Consider the following 16540-nt stretch of genomic DNA (forward strand, 5'->3'; position numbering starts at 1 on the left):
TTGAGGCTTTAGTTGATCATGAAGCCGCGCTCTTAGCGTTATGTTTATTTTTAGGCACATAAGAGGAAACAATCTCCATCGTGAGACAAATAACAGAGGCGAATTTAGGATGTAAATGTGTTGAGTAATTTGTGGGGAAAAATGACATGAGCAAGTCCTTTTTTAGTGCTGAGGATACTGATAGCTTTCTGTTCTTGTAACACTTTGATGGATTTATCAAACAAGCTTGTGCATGTGAAGCTAGAGCTCCCATTCAAATGATAAAAAACCTTTAATCAACTCTAATCAAGATTTCTGTATTTATTTTCATGGTATTATTTTGATACGTTTTCATTTGTTGCCTGTCTGGATTTTACGTGAGACTTTCAAGTGTTGAAACAATGTTATTTTTAAACACTTCATTCCTGCTGTTGAAGTCCTTTTAAAGAGCAACAAGAATTACATCAAAAACAAAAGTCTTCTGACTAACAGATGAAAGAGGACTAACAAAATTAATTGAATATTTCTTTGTGTCTGTGTATCACTGCTTAAGATACTTCGTTTGGATTAAATTAATGCTTTTGTCCTTTGACCAGTAAAATGTTTCCTAGTGTGTTGGCTTAATTTTTTTTTTAAGGATAAACCCAAGCAATTTATTTTTAAATTATCTTGTGAAAATATCACAATAATTCAGTTTTTGTAGATGCAGAATTAACTTCTAAAAATGTGCATAGAATGTATGCATTTTCTTCTTGGCTAATGGAGCCAGGGTGCAGCTGATTAGCGAACAGTTTTGTTAATTGTTGTTGTGATATTCATGGATGGGATCAGTAGGCAGTCAGAAATAGTTATTGAATCGATGCAAACAATAAATAATGCATTAAGGCAACCTACTATAATTTCTTCTCCCATTTCAAGTTATTGATATGCTGATGCCAATTTGATGTCCTTAACTGAACTTGGCAACTGCTTAGTTACTCGAAACTCTATTAAAACCTATTATGAATTTTCTTTTTAAAATCATATCTGCTCTTTATACCAGCGAATTTTGCCTACGTTTTGAGACAACACATTCGAATTCCAAAATGTTTATGGTTTCTGGTGGTTCCACTCCAAACATGATTGATATGCTATTCCCTGATATCCTGCTGACTATTTAGAAGAAAAATGATGAGCCAGCAATGCTGACCTAAAGCACTATGTAAGGGCTATATTCCATATTGTTAAGGAAGATAGATTGGGGAAATAATTAATGTAGCCAAGTAATTAATAACTCTTTGGTTGCCCTGCAGTACCAGAAGCTTAAGAAACCTATCTTATTGCTCCTATCTGTCCTCAAAATTAATGATCTCTTATTTAGGCTTCTAGCTTTCTATGCATAAGCTATCACAATAATAGCACTACTTTCTTGTAGCCTGTGGTATCAGCATCCAGAATGCATCCATCTAGAAATGAAAGAAATAATCAGTACTGCTTTAAAGTCTTCAACCTGGAACAATACCTACTACACTGAAGCCCCAAAGCATGTTCAATAACAGGAACCATAGAAACTGCCAAAGCAAAGCACAAAATTATTCAGATTCTTTTTCATTTGTCTGTAAATTGGATTAAGGGATTCTACCAGGGTATGCTTGTGTGTTGCAGTATATCTAAAACAAAAGTCCCAGTCAGAGTCAACCACCTTACACTGTCTTCCTGGTAGTAAATTGTATTCATCCGACTGATCAAGGACCTCTAATAAAATATTCCAGAGGGGAGGTGGTTCTCTCTTCTCATGTCAAAAAGGTGTGTTGACACCCTGCCTCCTGACACCCTGCCCCTCAGTCAATATCGGCAGTGTAGACAGACTGCCAGCACCTTGCCTCTGACCCCCATCAGCTGTGTAGGCAGGGTGGCACCCACTTTAGTCAGGTAAAGTATGATTCTCCCAAATCACGCCGCTGCTGCTGGAGTCACAGGGTAGTGCGACTCTTGCCCGCATTCAAAAGACATTTACCTGACTGGCTATTGCTGCCAGATGACCTGGACACCAAGTGTCTCTGGCAGCCCACCGGAGCCATGGCATCGCTTATGATCCAGCGTTTGCTATTGGTCATCGGGTGAGTTGCCATACAGGCGCATCATTGATCATCTTTCTTACTGCCTCAATAAAGCTTTGTTGTCAGACTCCATTACTGCTCAGACCACATGTAGATATATTGAATGTCGGACGAGACATGTGGAACTGGACTTGTGTAGGGGATATTCTGGTCCCCTATGTCTGGGAGAAAAGAAAGGTGAACTTCCTTGTCTGATATGAAACTTATTTAAGGCAAAATCTTTCATTAGGTGGTTAGAATTTTGAATGAGCTCATACAGAAGAACAGCCGCTTTTTTTTTTGCTTTTGTTTCTAGATGCCATTCTACATGAAGCAGTTGCTTTCTTGTGAAGCACAATGTTATGAATAAATCTATTCTGCCTGTACAAAATAATGAGGCTTGCTGGTCTGTTCAGCTTCGTCACTTGGGCCACCAAAACACCATACAGCTTGCAAGCTAAGTGTTCGTGTCTCACATTTTGTCTCAACTTTAAAAGCTGTATTTTATTAATAATAATAATAATAATAATAATAATAATAATCACAGTTGAACATCTAGCATACTTTTGCCAGTAGTGAAATGGGAGGGAGGACTGCTCTTATGCACTGCTAGACTGGACAGTAGCCAGGTGTGATAGCTCAGTACTTCAGAGATGGGACAAGATGGCCTCGCAGAACAGGGACTTGGCTGCTCTGCATGTTTCTTTTCAGAGCTGTCATAGGGTATGGTGACAAAGTAATTGCTTTGGTTTGTTTTCATTTGATGCTTTGGCTAGTAAAATGTTTTTGTAAAGGGTATGGAAACAGGAACATTATACCTTTTCTAATCTGGGAAATTGAGTGAAATTAATGGCAATGGTGAAATTATTTTGTCAAGTAGGTATAATCTTGGGACAACGTTCTGACCCAGCTGAAATAAAAGGGAATTTTACCACTGAAAACAAGAGGGTCAGGGTTTGTGCTGCAGGGTTTAAGTCTTACTGTCTTTGAAACCAAGCATTCCTAGAGTACAAAATATTTGCAGTTAGACTGGAAGCTTAGCAACGTTATCAAATGCAGTCATGATTATGCTATTACATTTCTTTGTACATAATGGCAAGTCCCACATCTATGTGCACTTTGCACTAGATCAGAACAAAGAACAGTGCACATTGTCTTCAGAAATGGATTCTTAAGGGGATAAATTGATGTGGCATGAGCTGCGTGCCTTGTAGTGTGAGATACTTAGAATATTTTTGTCTTTAGAACTAATTTGAATAAATAATCTCACCTTGTAATATCCTGAAAGCGATGAGAATTTACTATTGATCTTTACTCATGAGAAAAGGATAACAGAGATGCAGTTGACAAGAAAAGTCCCTGATACTTCTGGTAATGTTTATCACAGTTGTAAAAAAGCACAGTGATAGAATTTTTTTCATGTGTATACCTTTGTATAAACATTCAAGTACAAACAGATATATCTGCGTAGATATCTCCTTTTCCTCTATGTTGTTATGCTTCTGGGAAGCACATTGCAGAGCTGGGACTTTTCAGAATATAAATTTATCAAAAGCAGTATGATTAATTAATCAGTCAATCTGCTTAAGAAAACAGGAAAGATACAAGCCTATTGCATTTGTCACTACACTGTTGGTAATATATTTGGGAAACAGTATTTTCAAAGTCCCAAACTCAGTTTTAAATTATTCTCTTTGCTCACTTTTTAATGGAAAGGTAACTTTTCAGAATCTAGATCCTTTTTAAATGGAAAATGTGCAATATTATCTAAGGAAAGTATGAAGTTGATTTACTATGCATGATTTTTTCAGTTCTTTGTACACATTCAGTATGGTTATATTTTTGCTCAGGACGCATATATATATTTTTCTGCTGAACTTTTCTCGATTGCTTTTTTATCAGGTTTACAAATCAAATCAAACAGGTATATTGCAGAGCTCTCTGATATTATTTTCTGCGCTTATAGCACAATGTATTGAATTATGCTTGCTCATGTACTGCTGCTGCTATTCTCTCCAGACTGAGAGAGGATGACTGTGGGGGCTGTAAATTCACTTGGCTTCCAGCACCACTGGTTAAATCAAGAGCCCTATTCAGGCTAGAGAAGAGACAGAGCAAGTGTTCATTACACAAATCAATTTGGTCAAAAGTACAGCACAGTGGGTACTCAACCATTGCTCACATAATATTGTCAACTTAATCAAATAATGCCTAGAAGACATTCACAAGTTCTTTCTCTCAGAGAAATAACTTGATTGGTGCAGCAGGAAAAAACAGGTGCTGTTTTGAGCATATTTTTTTAAATTTAATGAGCTTTTTTAAATTTAAAATTCTAAAAAGCTTTACCCTTACACGGGTACGTATACAAGAGCAATTCAGCGTAGCACCAGAGTTTGCCATTAAGTGTATTTTAAAAAATAATCTATTGATTGCCTTCCCTTTCTTTTCTTCCTGTAAAGAATTTACAGGTTATTCCTACTAGAATTAGGCTGTTCTTCCTCTAAACTTGGTGTGGGTTTAAAAATATGCAACTGATTTGTATTTGTTTACAGATTATAGAAGTATGATCAAGACTTGGTAAAGCTTTTTCAGGTTATTCTAATACAATATATTTTCAGTTTGTCTAGGAAGAGATAATAGGTTTAGTTCAATTTGAGGCATTCCTACTGTTTATGTTCCATTTACTCTTTAAAAGCTGAGATAGAGGACAGCATTCTTTTTGTAGTGGCGTGCAAACAGCTATTCTGTGACAGCATTTCATTACATTTAAAACAGGGTTTGAGGGTGAAAGATTTTGTCTACACCACCGTTGTTTTGTAGAAAATGAAAGAGATTAGTCAATGAAAAGAACGGAGGGAAAGCGTAATACTCACAAGTCCAGTGTAAGAAACATTATAGGACTGACTGTCTTCAGTAATAGACGGAAAGGGATATAGAAAATATGTATTTGCTGGGAAGGAGAATGGTTTGGGGTTTTTTTTCTGCCCAAAGGGTGTACACAAGGCCCTCTCTGATTTCAGGTTCACTGAACATTCTGTTTTATTGCATGTGGTGCCTTTGCCACAAGTGCTAAGGATGGGAGATGACACTCTTGTGTCCAGTCAGAAGTAACCTGGGAAATGGGTTGGTATTAGAGCTAGATGAAGGTTTTAAAACATAATTCCGCCCTCCCCTCCCCCCACCTCCCCCCAAGAATGTATCTATGGGTGAAATATATTGCAAATTTGGATTAGTAAGGTCTTAAAAAAGGGCAGGGGGAGATAATATTTTCTCCAAATCGGAAATTTTAAAATGTATTTTATCCAGAAAAACATCTTGCTTAGTAGTTTTCTTCACTTCTATATATTTTTAAAATTCTTGGGAAAAAGCTAGAAAGTGAAACCAAAAAATGTATTCGCTGAAATGTTTTAGAAAATGGCTCTTTTCAGTTAAATTACTACTCTTTGGTAAATGAGAGTAGTTCCTTCTGATATCAGAAATTCATAGTGCAGGTTGATCCTGAGGCAGCACACTGGATCATGTGTTCCTTGGTTGTGAGATGGAATGATCCAAGACTTTTCATGCTTCACTTGCCCCCAAAGGAGCAGCAGCTCTTGAAGGACTAGATATACTGTTGACAGGTGCTTCAGGAGTACAGCGTGGGCCACCACCTGCACTTGCATGATCACTACAGAACAAATTCTGTTAAGAATCGTGCACGCCTCTTGCCAGTTGTTAGGCGGAACTTTTTTCAGCCACTGAAAACTTGCAGAATAACTGGCACTCCTCATTTTCATTGCATTTAACCTTCTCTCAGTGAAAATGGAAGAATTGGTAATAGTGACAGTTGTGGAAAAAATATTCTGGCCAGAATAAATATATTGTGGGTTTAATTGATTTTAAGAACTTGACTTCAGTGTGAAGTCTTTTAAGAACTTGAGTGAAGTTCTTTAAAGAATAGATGATTTCTATTTCTAGAACTTAATTAAGGAAACAAAAAATTAGTATTTTGGTAAAGATAAAGAATTTCTTTACAAAACAATAGAGTTTATTTTAACTGTCCTGATGATGCAATTGGTTAGAAAGCATAACATATATTTATGCTGAAAGTACCTTATATGAAATAAAAAAATCATTTTCTGAACTCCCCTCTTTGATGGGGGTTTGTTTACCTAGAAGAATGGTTTCAATTTTAATTTATTTGAACACCTACGCCTTCAGTAGCTCACTGAAGTAAAGGGAGTTCATCTCAATTTATTTCTGCGTATGTGTGAATTTGGTCTTCTATTTCTGTATTCTGTATTTATAACTTTCATTATAAGTTTTAAGACTACCATGTATTAAGATTCTTTAATATTTTATAATTGCAAATATGTGGTGGAATAGGAACCAGTAAGCAGTCTATGTGATTTGACCAGAAACGGCAAGGGGTATGACAGCGCTAGGCAGTGATATACTGAGAGAGAGAAGAGCAAATCAGTAAAAAAAAAAAATTCCTGTAAAATATGTATAAATATTGAAGACAACTGAAACTCAGAGAAAAGTTTTATATCGGATGTAACTTGCATTAGCTTCGGTAACAGTGTTTTCTGAATGCAGACTAGCAAAGGCTTTTTTTTCTGTGTCATTTTTTCCTGAGTATATTTTGAACTGGCAGAAAATTACTTCAGGTATTGTAATGAAACACTGTATACAAGGGCATCTGATTTTAGCACTAGTTTTCTTAAATCTTTGTTATTATCATTTACTCCTCCACACACTTCTGGTAGCTGATTTGATAATTTCAGTGATAAATATTAATGCGATTCTATACTTAAGCAATATTATGAACGTATCTATTTCATTTAAATTGGCTAGCTCAAGAAGTCGGTTTCACGATGTTTGTTTCTCTGAGTGGATAGATATATATCCTCACCTTTTGTCTTAAATAGTTTCTCTTCAATATTTATGAGAGAATACCAATGCAAAACATAATTTTTATTAAACTGGAGATATGTATGTATTGAATAAGATTGGACAAAGGTCAAGAAAAAAGTGAACTATAAAGAGAACTATCAAAGAATAATGATAGGACGACACAGGGTCTTAAGAGAGGAATATTTATTCTCTGAAATGATAGATTAAAACTGACATATGAAGACATATTTCTGACTAGAGAGGTAGGCATGCCTCACATGATTTCCTCTGAATGTTGTCCATACCTAAATTAGATTTCACCAAGATTAAACTTGTTTAGCTCATATATATCGATTGAGTTAGAAATTATTGTGGAAAATTGAGCATCTCAATTCTGTATGAAGTGCCTGCAAATGCAACCAACTGTCGTTAAAGGATTCAAGTTTCAGCAACTTATTTTAACATTTATGACATAAAATGGTACTGGAAACTTGCGATTGTGTGCATTTGTGTGTTAATAAATATCCATAGCAAATGTTTTTTACAGAAATAAGATTTTGTAGCAGTGTCTGTCATTTTATAGTCAATAGGATGCCAAAGTTCTCATCCTGTGGATCCCTCCAGGCAATACTCATCAATAATCTGCTAAAATATGTAACTGTTTATTAGGTTTTTTAAATTAGAAATAAGTTCTCAGTGGAACCAGAAAAAAAGTCATACAGCAAATTGGTGGAAATGACCTTTCAGTGAAGATGACAAATGACACCTTAAGCCTCAGAGCTACAAACTAACCTGATACAGTGCTGACTGACATGCATAGGAAAAAAGCCAATCTGTAGTAATTTTCAAGGGTGCTAAGAACCTACAGTTACCATTGATTTCTATAGCACTAAGGGTCTGTATTACCAAGTGCTTTCAGCTCCCAGTGCATTCGTAGCTTTACTTCTTGGTTTACCTGTTTAGAAAAACAGCTTCTTTTAAAATTATTTGAGTTGTCACACACTGGATTTTTTTTTTTTAAATAGTTTTAACAGTTACGAAGCATGATATAGGCTTCTATAAAAGTTTAGGAATTTTGCAGTCTTATAGAAATTCCATACCTCAGGCTTTGTTAATGGAAGCAGTCTGTTTTGGGGTATTTAGTGGTGCCCTGTAATAAACATTGTACCATGTCCACACCCGCGGTGGTACGTTGTGACTACACTGGACCACATTGTACTCACATGATGCCGTTGCAACCAATTATGTCACAATAGAAAGGCATGAAGTGCCATAAAACCCATCAAAATTCTATTGAAAATTCATACCTGCAAAAACTAATATGCTGTTGAAAATAAAGTTGTGAATTTTGATTAGGAAGAGAGACAAGAAAGGAATTGTTCCCTTGTAATTTAAGGGGTTGCCTTATCCAAGGTCACAACTGCAGAAGGAGAGAGACCCTGAAAGGTCTCTGGATAGCTATTAGAGAAAATTCTATGACTTTATGAAGAAGGACCTCTTTGTTCTGAAAATTATTATAGACCTCCAGCTGGTAAGATTCAGTGGATGAGATCTTTAGTAGGCAACTGGAGGTGCAGCACTAAACTCATGAATAATAGGGATTTGAGGTGATTTGGTGCTTCCTGTAGCCGGCCTGCCAGTTGAGATTGCTATTGGAATGTACTGGTGACAAGTTCTGCAACTGAATGTAGAAAAGGCAACCAGAAGAGGGGTTCTTCTGGACGAGATTTGAGCCACAATGGAGAACCTGATGTTAATGCCAGGCTAGAGATAATCTCTGAGAGTGAATATGAAATGCAATCTTGGGAGGAAGGGTAAGAGAACCTTTCTCCTCTGCATGAGTCTTCACTGTAGAGGTCAGCCTCAGCCAGGTGATGATTACAATAATTTCTCAACTGTCAGAAAAAGTTGTCCGGGAAGAAACCAGTTAAAGAATATTCAGGTAAGTTAGGTGTGGTGGGTTGGGTTTTTTTTTCAGTTAACTGTTTCTAATTAGTTCCATTCCAAGGTATTTAAAGATTAAACTGATGATATTTTGGAGTCATTAGTGTCTGTCTCTGTTACCTTGTAGAGAATGAGCAGAGGTACTGGAGATCAGGAGTAGAGTAGACCTAATGCTGTTTTTAGAGGAGGGAGAGAGAAGTGTTGATTATATAGGCTAAAGGGATGTGCTATTATCAGAGTTTCAGTCCTGGGAAAATACTAGAACAAGTAAATGCACATTGCTTTTTTAACACCTGAATGTACAAGAAGAATAGCCATCAGCACAGATTTGTCAAAGAGATACAGTCTTTTACTTCTACAGTGGCCTTGTAGACAAAGGAAGAGCCTTGAATGTTGTATTTTGCTTTTCATAAGGCTTTGACACTTTCACACGAGACATGCTTTTAAGCAAGCTGGGAAATATGGTAAACATGCAACTACAATAGGCTGGATGGAAAACTAGAAACTGTGTTTAAGAAGTAGCTTGCTATCAAAATGAGAAGATTTATTAAAAGGACTTCTGCAGGGATTTGTGGTGACTCAGTGTTTTTCTGTATTTTCATTAATGATCTGAAATGATGGAATCAAGTGTACACTTACTAAATTTGCAACAATGTCAAGCTGGGAAGGGCTGCAAGTACATTGCAGGACAGGATTAGAATTCAAAATAATCTTGGTAAATTGTAGGTTTTGTCTGGAAAAATAAGATGCTATTCAAAAACATCAGATGCAAGGTGTTTACACGGCAACAACAAACTGCACAAATACAGCATGAAGAATCACTGGTTAGAGAGCAGTTCCATAAACAAGATTATTATGGATTACAAGTCGTATATGAATTTACATTGCCATCTTCTATAGGAAAAAAACCCAGTACACACACAAGGAAAAGCAAGGACCACCAGATAGCAGATAGTTCCAGTGGTAAAATGTGTTGAATAGTTAGGTTATGAATTGTGATCTCTTCACAAAGTTAAATTAATGACTTTTTGATAAGTGAAGGTAACTCTGATACAGCTTTGTACTCAAAAAATTATATCACGTGTGAAAAAATACACAGACTATGCTCCCTTTTATGTAATTTCTGTTTAATAATAAGGCTTAGGGGGGTTATTTATTTATTTGTTTCGCATAAAGCATACTAATTTGCTTGATTGAGTCAGGAGAGGGTATTGAAAGAGACCAAACCCATAACAGGTCAGGACTTGTACTGATTGCATACAGGACTGCAGGGGCGTAGCAAGGCTAATGTCCTATGCTAACTTCAATTAATTTTTGAAGAAATATCAACCACTGGTCTTTAGATCCTCTAGCAATGAAAATATTCTCTTGAAATGTATTATATATGTTTAATTTAAATTGCATTCTAGCTCTTTGAGTCCACAGGGCCTTGAAATATTCCTTTCTGGGATTTTGCAAAATCCAGCCTGTCCTCTGTCCTATGTGTATTTTACCTCCTTGGTGTTACTTAGAAATTTTTGTATAAGCTTCACATTCCAGTTTCAATTTGCAGTTATCCTTCTCCAGATCTCCTAGGCACATCCATAGGTTTTGGGATGATAATACACTTTGTAAAGAGACTGTTACGTTGTGAAGCCTTTTAATACTTTGTAAATGGTTTAGCTCTGTTAATTCTGCCACAGACTTCTTTAAGGATGTTTACAGGTATGAATCTTTGATGACAGTGACTTTCTGAAGTTTCTGGTTTTTAGTCCTCACTGCCCAAACTCTGAGACATGCTTTGCTGAAACTGTAAATTTCAGGCTTCTGTGAACAAAGGTGGTAAAATCAAAAAGAAATACCCAGAAAATAACAGTACCTGGATTTACCCACTTCACCCATAATTTATAGCTCCTTCATTTTAGCATCATATTCAGAAACCTCACTGGCTTTTTGATGGCAATATATCTGTTCAGCTTCCTGGTATGGAAGTTGCTCCTAATGTTTTGGCATGCTAATAGTGCACTGTTCAACCCTCCTACTTCTTGTTTCTCATCATTTATATTAATACAATGAACAGAATTACTTTCTCCAATTTGCATTTATACAGTACGTAGATTATATAATTTCTTCCTGGGGCAGCCTTTGTTCCTGAAACTAAACAGCACCTTCAGAATTCTTTAATCCTCTTCAGATTAATCTAATTGACCTTAAATTCTTCTGGAGTGTTGTATTTCAAGTTTCCAGTCCCTTGGCCCCCACCTGCTCTCATATACCAAATTGCCTTCATATTTCTCTCTTTTTAAGGCCTGAAGGTATAAAGTAATCTCTGTGGTGTCTGTGGATGGAACAGTTGCCCAAAATCTAAATTTTAAATTTTTGAGTTGGTTTTAGATAGGAAGAGATACTGTCCTGGTTTCGGCTGGGATAGAGTTAACTGTCGTCCTAGTAGCTGGTACAGGGCTATGTTTTGGGTTTGGTGTGAGAAGAATGTTGTTAACACGCTGATGTTTTCAGTTGTTGCTACATTGTGTTTCTACTAAGTCAAGGATTTTTCAGCTTCTCATGCCCAGCCAGCAAGAAGGCTGGAGGAGCACAAGGGGTTGGGAAGGGACACAGCCAGGGCAGCTGACCCAAACTGGCCAAAGGGGTATTCCATACCATGGGACGTCATGCCCGGTATATAAACCGGGGGGAGTTGGCCTTGGGGGGTCGCTGCTTGGGAACTAACTGGGCATCGGTCAGAGTGTGGTGAGCAATTGCATTGTGCATCACTTGTTCTGTATATTCCAATTCTTTTTTTATTATTGTTATCGTTATCATTATTAGTGTCTTTTTCATTCTATTAAACTGTTCTTGTCTCAACCCACGAGTTTTACTTTTTTTTCCAATTCCCTCCTCCATCCTACTGGGTGGGTGGGAAGTGTGTGAGTGGCTGTGTGGTGCTTAGTTGCTGGCTGGGGTTAAACCACAATGGCATGGAATATGTTTTTGTCTCTTAACAGCTATATACCATGTTAAGTATTTAAGTCACTAGAAATTTGTAAAGAAGTACTGTTTAATTTGTGGGACCCTGCCTGTGAGTTCAGGGAGTAGCAGATGAAGAGATGTGATGACACGGACTCAGTTTTAGGTTTACACTTGAGCTGTTCCCAGTTCCTTGCTTGGATCACTTGAAAGTCCTTCTTAAGTGCACACAAAAGTTTGTATTTGTGTATGAGTATCATCGTACCCCGTGAAATGTAGGCACTGCTGACGAACTGATGCTTCTGCAGAAATGATAAGGACCTTTATTTGTAAAATGTTCTTAGCACAGAAGTATAGGCAATACAGGAAGTTGTAGATATTTGTACTTTGAATTTGAGAACATTTGCATTTACTGGGGAAGATGATGTTGAATTTAACTTGCTAGAATTAAATTTATATGTAGTTATTGCTGATGTAAATGATGTATTCTGTTTGAGTTGTTTTGCTTCCTCCTTAACAGGCTTATTGGTACTAAAACTGTGTGGTAAGGTTTATTTTATTTAACTGTTTTTATTTTGCTTCAACTGTTGTCTCTTAAAAGAAATTTGATACTAGCAGGAAATGGGAGATTTCTTCATTTATTTTTTTTAAATTAAAAAAGTCAGAAAGACAAACTGAACTGTAACATTAGGACACGAGAGAAAAATGAATACTTGGAAGATGAATATGGTCATAAGGAAGAGGAAGAACAGAGAAAATAGAGTAACAGTTGTAAGATGGTCCTTGTAGTTTCATTCAACTTTTCTTTCCTCTTCTTTTCTTCCAAATCCCCTCCACCAGTGCAAAAGAAAATAACTGTGTAATTTTACATACCTATGCAAAATATTTTTGTAGTGAATTTGTGCTGTACCTGCAGTGATTAATTAGGCACTGTATGATATAATTACAGAACACAGATGAGAAATTTCTATGATATACTGATAGACCAGCATTGGTTCATTTTACTTTTTGGACGAAGGACGTTATGTTTTTTTCCTAATCTCTCTAGGTGTTTATAATTGTTTGTTAAATTGTAATACACAGCCATGTCCTTCAATTATAAAATAGCATTTTAAAACTAGGGAACAGTATCCCTATAAGAAGTACCATGATATGATCTTATTTTGGTGAGAAAGAAAATCTGTAAAACTTTGTTTCTGGGTCTCACTTTTATGTCAGGCAACCTTCACCACTGATTATATTTCTGTTCCCTATCAAAACTCAAGGTCTTTTCCATAATAGTGACCATTTATCTGGACAAAATGACCCTCTGGTGCCCATCAGCACTGCTTATGAAATAGCAACTAGGATGTGATGTGTTACCTACCTCCTGTGTGGAAGTCCCAATGGCCTCTGAATGAAAGTACTAATCTTGAAAGTGTACAGCTTGCTTCTGCAAGTAGGCTGCTATGTGGACATGGAGATTCAGTTTCTTCCGTTGGCAAACACTGATGAGGTTAAAGGGGCTTCAACAGTCTTATAATATAGGGAGACATATTTCTTCATTTTTTAAAAGAAGCTAAGAAAATCAACAAATAATAATCTCCTTCCTAATCTCCAGTTTATTCCAAATACGTATTAAAAATTTCACTAAAACTGTATACTGTTGAGACAGATACAGAAATTGATTTGATTTTCATGTATTTCAAATTCTGGTATTTGCCAGTACCTTTAAGCAGATTTAATTCCTTTTTAGTCATCTTTTTTTTGAGAATTTAAGCCCACAACTTTATGATAAAAATGGCAGAAATACTTACAATGTGCTTTATTTTGCTTTACCCTTTTAGCAGACAGATGATGCAGCACAGACCGATGGCCAGCAACAGACACAATCTTCTGAAAACACAGAAAACAAATCACAGCCAAAACGGCTTCACGTCTCAAATATACCATTCAGATTCCGGGATCCAGATCTTAGACAAATGTTTGGTGTAAGTACTCATACTTTATTTATGCTTTTTTATATTTGCATTGCAATAGGTGTTTTATATTGTGGTCAGCCGTGAGAGCAGTATCTCTGATTTAGGCTGTTTAACCATTTTCAGTAAAGACTGTCTTTTCATTTTTTCATAACCAAACATCTGATTTGCTAGCCACAATTGGGAAAAGAAATATTACTGATTCTACTGTATGTGATACAGATGGATGTGTTCTATGTATTGTGTTGGTTTGTATTGCATTCAAAAAAAGCTATCTACGTTGGCTTAAAATATTGAATACATATATAGTTGTGCAATACAAATCTGGATTTATATGGCTGTATTTATGGATTTTGGAAAGCATGATGTAAAAAAGTCAATGACTGACCTCAGGAGCAAGGGACCCAAATCTACAGAAGTAAGACATGGGCTGAATTTAAGCAGGAAGCCCAGGAGTAGGAATCCTGACCCATCCTCACAGGTATTGTAGGTCTGTAAGCTTCTAAAGTTTTTGCCAGTATTTTTCTATAAGTCTCTCAATTTTTGCTTTTACCCAAGCCGTTGGCTACCTTCAAGTTAATCGGCTGTGTTTCACACATCTCATAGGTGCCGTTGATTCAAGGCTCATAACTGTGAGAGGTTAGACCGGGTTTCTTCTCCCTGCTCCAAGAACTCTTGGGTTATTTTGAAATGTCACTAAATAAAATCTAGAAATAGTACTTCATCAGCTATTAGAACCCAGCTTTTCCTTTTCCAAGTTAGTACTCTTGAGTATTTTTGTTACTCTTGCTTTCTTATTTCTGACTCACTAAAACTTAATTCTCCTCTGTGTTACAGTGTGTTATAGAGTGCAGCATCAAGTACTTCATGGCACTATACTTATCTCCATCTTTCATGTTCAGTTCAGATTTTTAAGTTTTTCTAATGTCTTTGTATGTGAGTTAAGACATTGTGGTTTTCAGTATTTATTTCTATGAAGTGAAGGAAACAGTCACTGGAAAAAGAATCCTGGTATAGTACTGGGAAATGAGAGTGACTGTTTTGCTGTATCTGGCTCACTACAAGTAACCTCCCCGAAATGCAGCTTGTAGCTCATCAGCAAAATAGCAGAAGGCATAATAATTAACCCTCTAGAGAAAAATATGTAAATTTATTTAAATTAAACAAACCACTTAAAATAGATGGATTTTATTTGAAAGTACTTTAAATGAAAGGATTGGGGTGGTTTTTTTGAGGTATTGTAGTAATTTGTAAGTGAATAAAAACATTTTTTTTTTCAATATTTCTAAGTCTTAGGTCTCAAAAGACTAACACTGAGAATGGCTAGAGTTTTCCAGCTTTAGAATGATGCGGTAATAGTAAACTTTTAGCTTCTGAATTGATAGAAAAATGAAGTTTCTGCAAGTGTGAGTTGAAGTACCTGATACAAAATATGGTAATGCTGCATCATGACCATATTATACACATAACAGGTGATCTTTTTACATGGACATAAATACAACAGAGGATTGTTTAAATATTAAGTCATTGTCTGCTTATAGGCTAAAGTTGCAGTTAAAATGTTAATTAAATGGTGAATGCAAGAACATAAAATAAGCCAAGGGATAACAAATGATGGTTGATTTTTCATAACCAAGTTGAAAGCTAGAGAAGGAGTACTGTCCTTCTAGCCTGAAATTGTTTATTATATCTTAAAAGACTGGAGTATAGGCTCATTTCCGCAGTTTCTTGGACTCTTGTCAGATTACTCTTCATTTGCCTGCCTCTAATTTCTGCCTTTTTGTTTAATATATTGTGTCAGTTATCGGTGTTAATACTGATCCATACTGTACGTTAATGACATATGAAATGACAGAAACGACCCACTGATACAGTAGAGTGTCACATCACAAAATGTGTCGTATCAGAAAGCTTTCTAACTAGATGCTGCCTGAGTCAAACATTTATTCTCTTACTAAGACAAATCCAATGGAGCCTTTTTCTTTGGGATAGCAACTGTGGTCAGGTTTTGTGTGTGCGAACAATGCCTAGATGATTGTGAGTGCTATTTTAAGGTCAACAGTAGTGACAGATACTACTAATACCATCATAGAAGTTCAATTCTGAGCAGGGAAAAATCCCCAACAGTAAGTATCCATTCCAGTTTTCCAAGTTATACTCTAGTAAGACAAGAATTGCTTAGGGAGTAATGGTTATCCCTTTTCAACAAGGGTGGAGAGAAATCCTCACTCCTTGAAGCCAGCAACAAAACTCCCAGCTGGTTTAATCTCATTCCTGTAAAGCAGAAGTAACCAAATTGGTTTACCTGTCCTGGAAAGCAGCTGCAAAAGGTCTTCTGAAACAAAGGTTCTTCAGAGGGAAGGATGACCAGAGGGCGGCAATGTTAACGCAGCCATTAATCCTGTCTTGGTAGTGATGTTTATTACACTCCAAGCAAAATAAACCGGTAGTGTATTACATATAAAAAAACCGGTGATGGCAGCTGGACTGAATGGATCACAAAGAAGTAACCTACTGTGTGCAAAGACAAAATAAAAAAAAAAGAAATTTTGAACTTTCACTTCACTGTGATCACAGTCTAATGATAATTTCTTTTTTGTCAGGTGGTGTCAGTGAACTTGAAGTTCATAAATGCATATGTGGAATGGTAGCGACAAGTGTAATGATACATGCGATTTAGTTGTAATATTGATCTCGCTCCTCTTCAGTGTGACTTTTTTGGTGCTTGACTATTTTTGGTTTTATATTCTTTAACTTTTT

General features: G+C 36.3%; 1 protein-coding gene across 13 annotated transcripts in view; it reads left to right on the plus strand.

Annotated features, from left to right (window-relative positions):
* Positions 1 to 16540, plus strand: part of RBFOX1 (RNA binding fox-1 homolog 1) — a 939260-nt gene that overhangs the window by 822744 nt on the left and 99976 nt on the right. For all 13 annotated transcript variants that reach the window (XM_075018323.1, XM_075018330.1, XM_075018325.1 and 10 more), the window contains one exon: positions 13649 to 13792. In XM_075018323.1, the coding sequence (XP_074874424.1) occupies positions 13649 to 13792 (144 nt within the window). The remainder of the gene's footprint in view (positions 1 to 13648; positions 13793 to 16540) is intronic.

Source organism: Buteo buteo, chromosome 29, assembly GCF_964188355.1.
Source record: "Buteo buteo chromosome 29, bButBut1.hap1.1, whole genome shotgun sequence".
In the NCBI taxonomy this organism is placed as follows: Eukaryota; Metazoa; Chordata; class Aves; order Accipitriformes; family Accipitridae; genus Buteo; species Buteo buteo.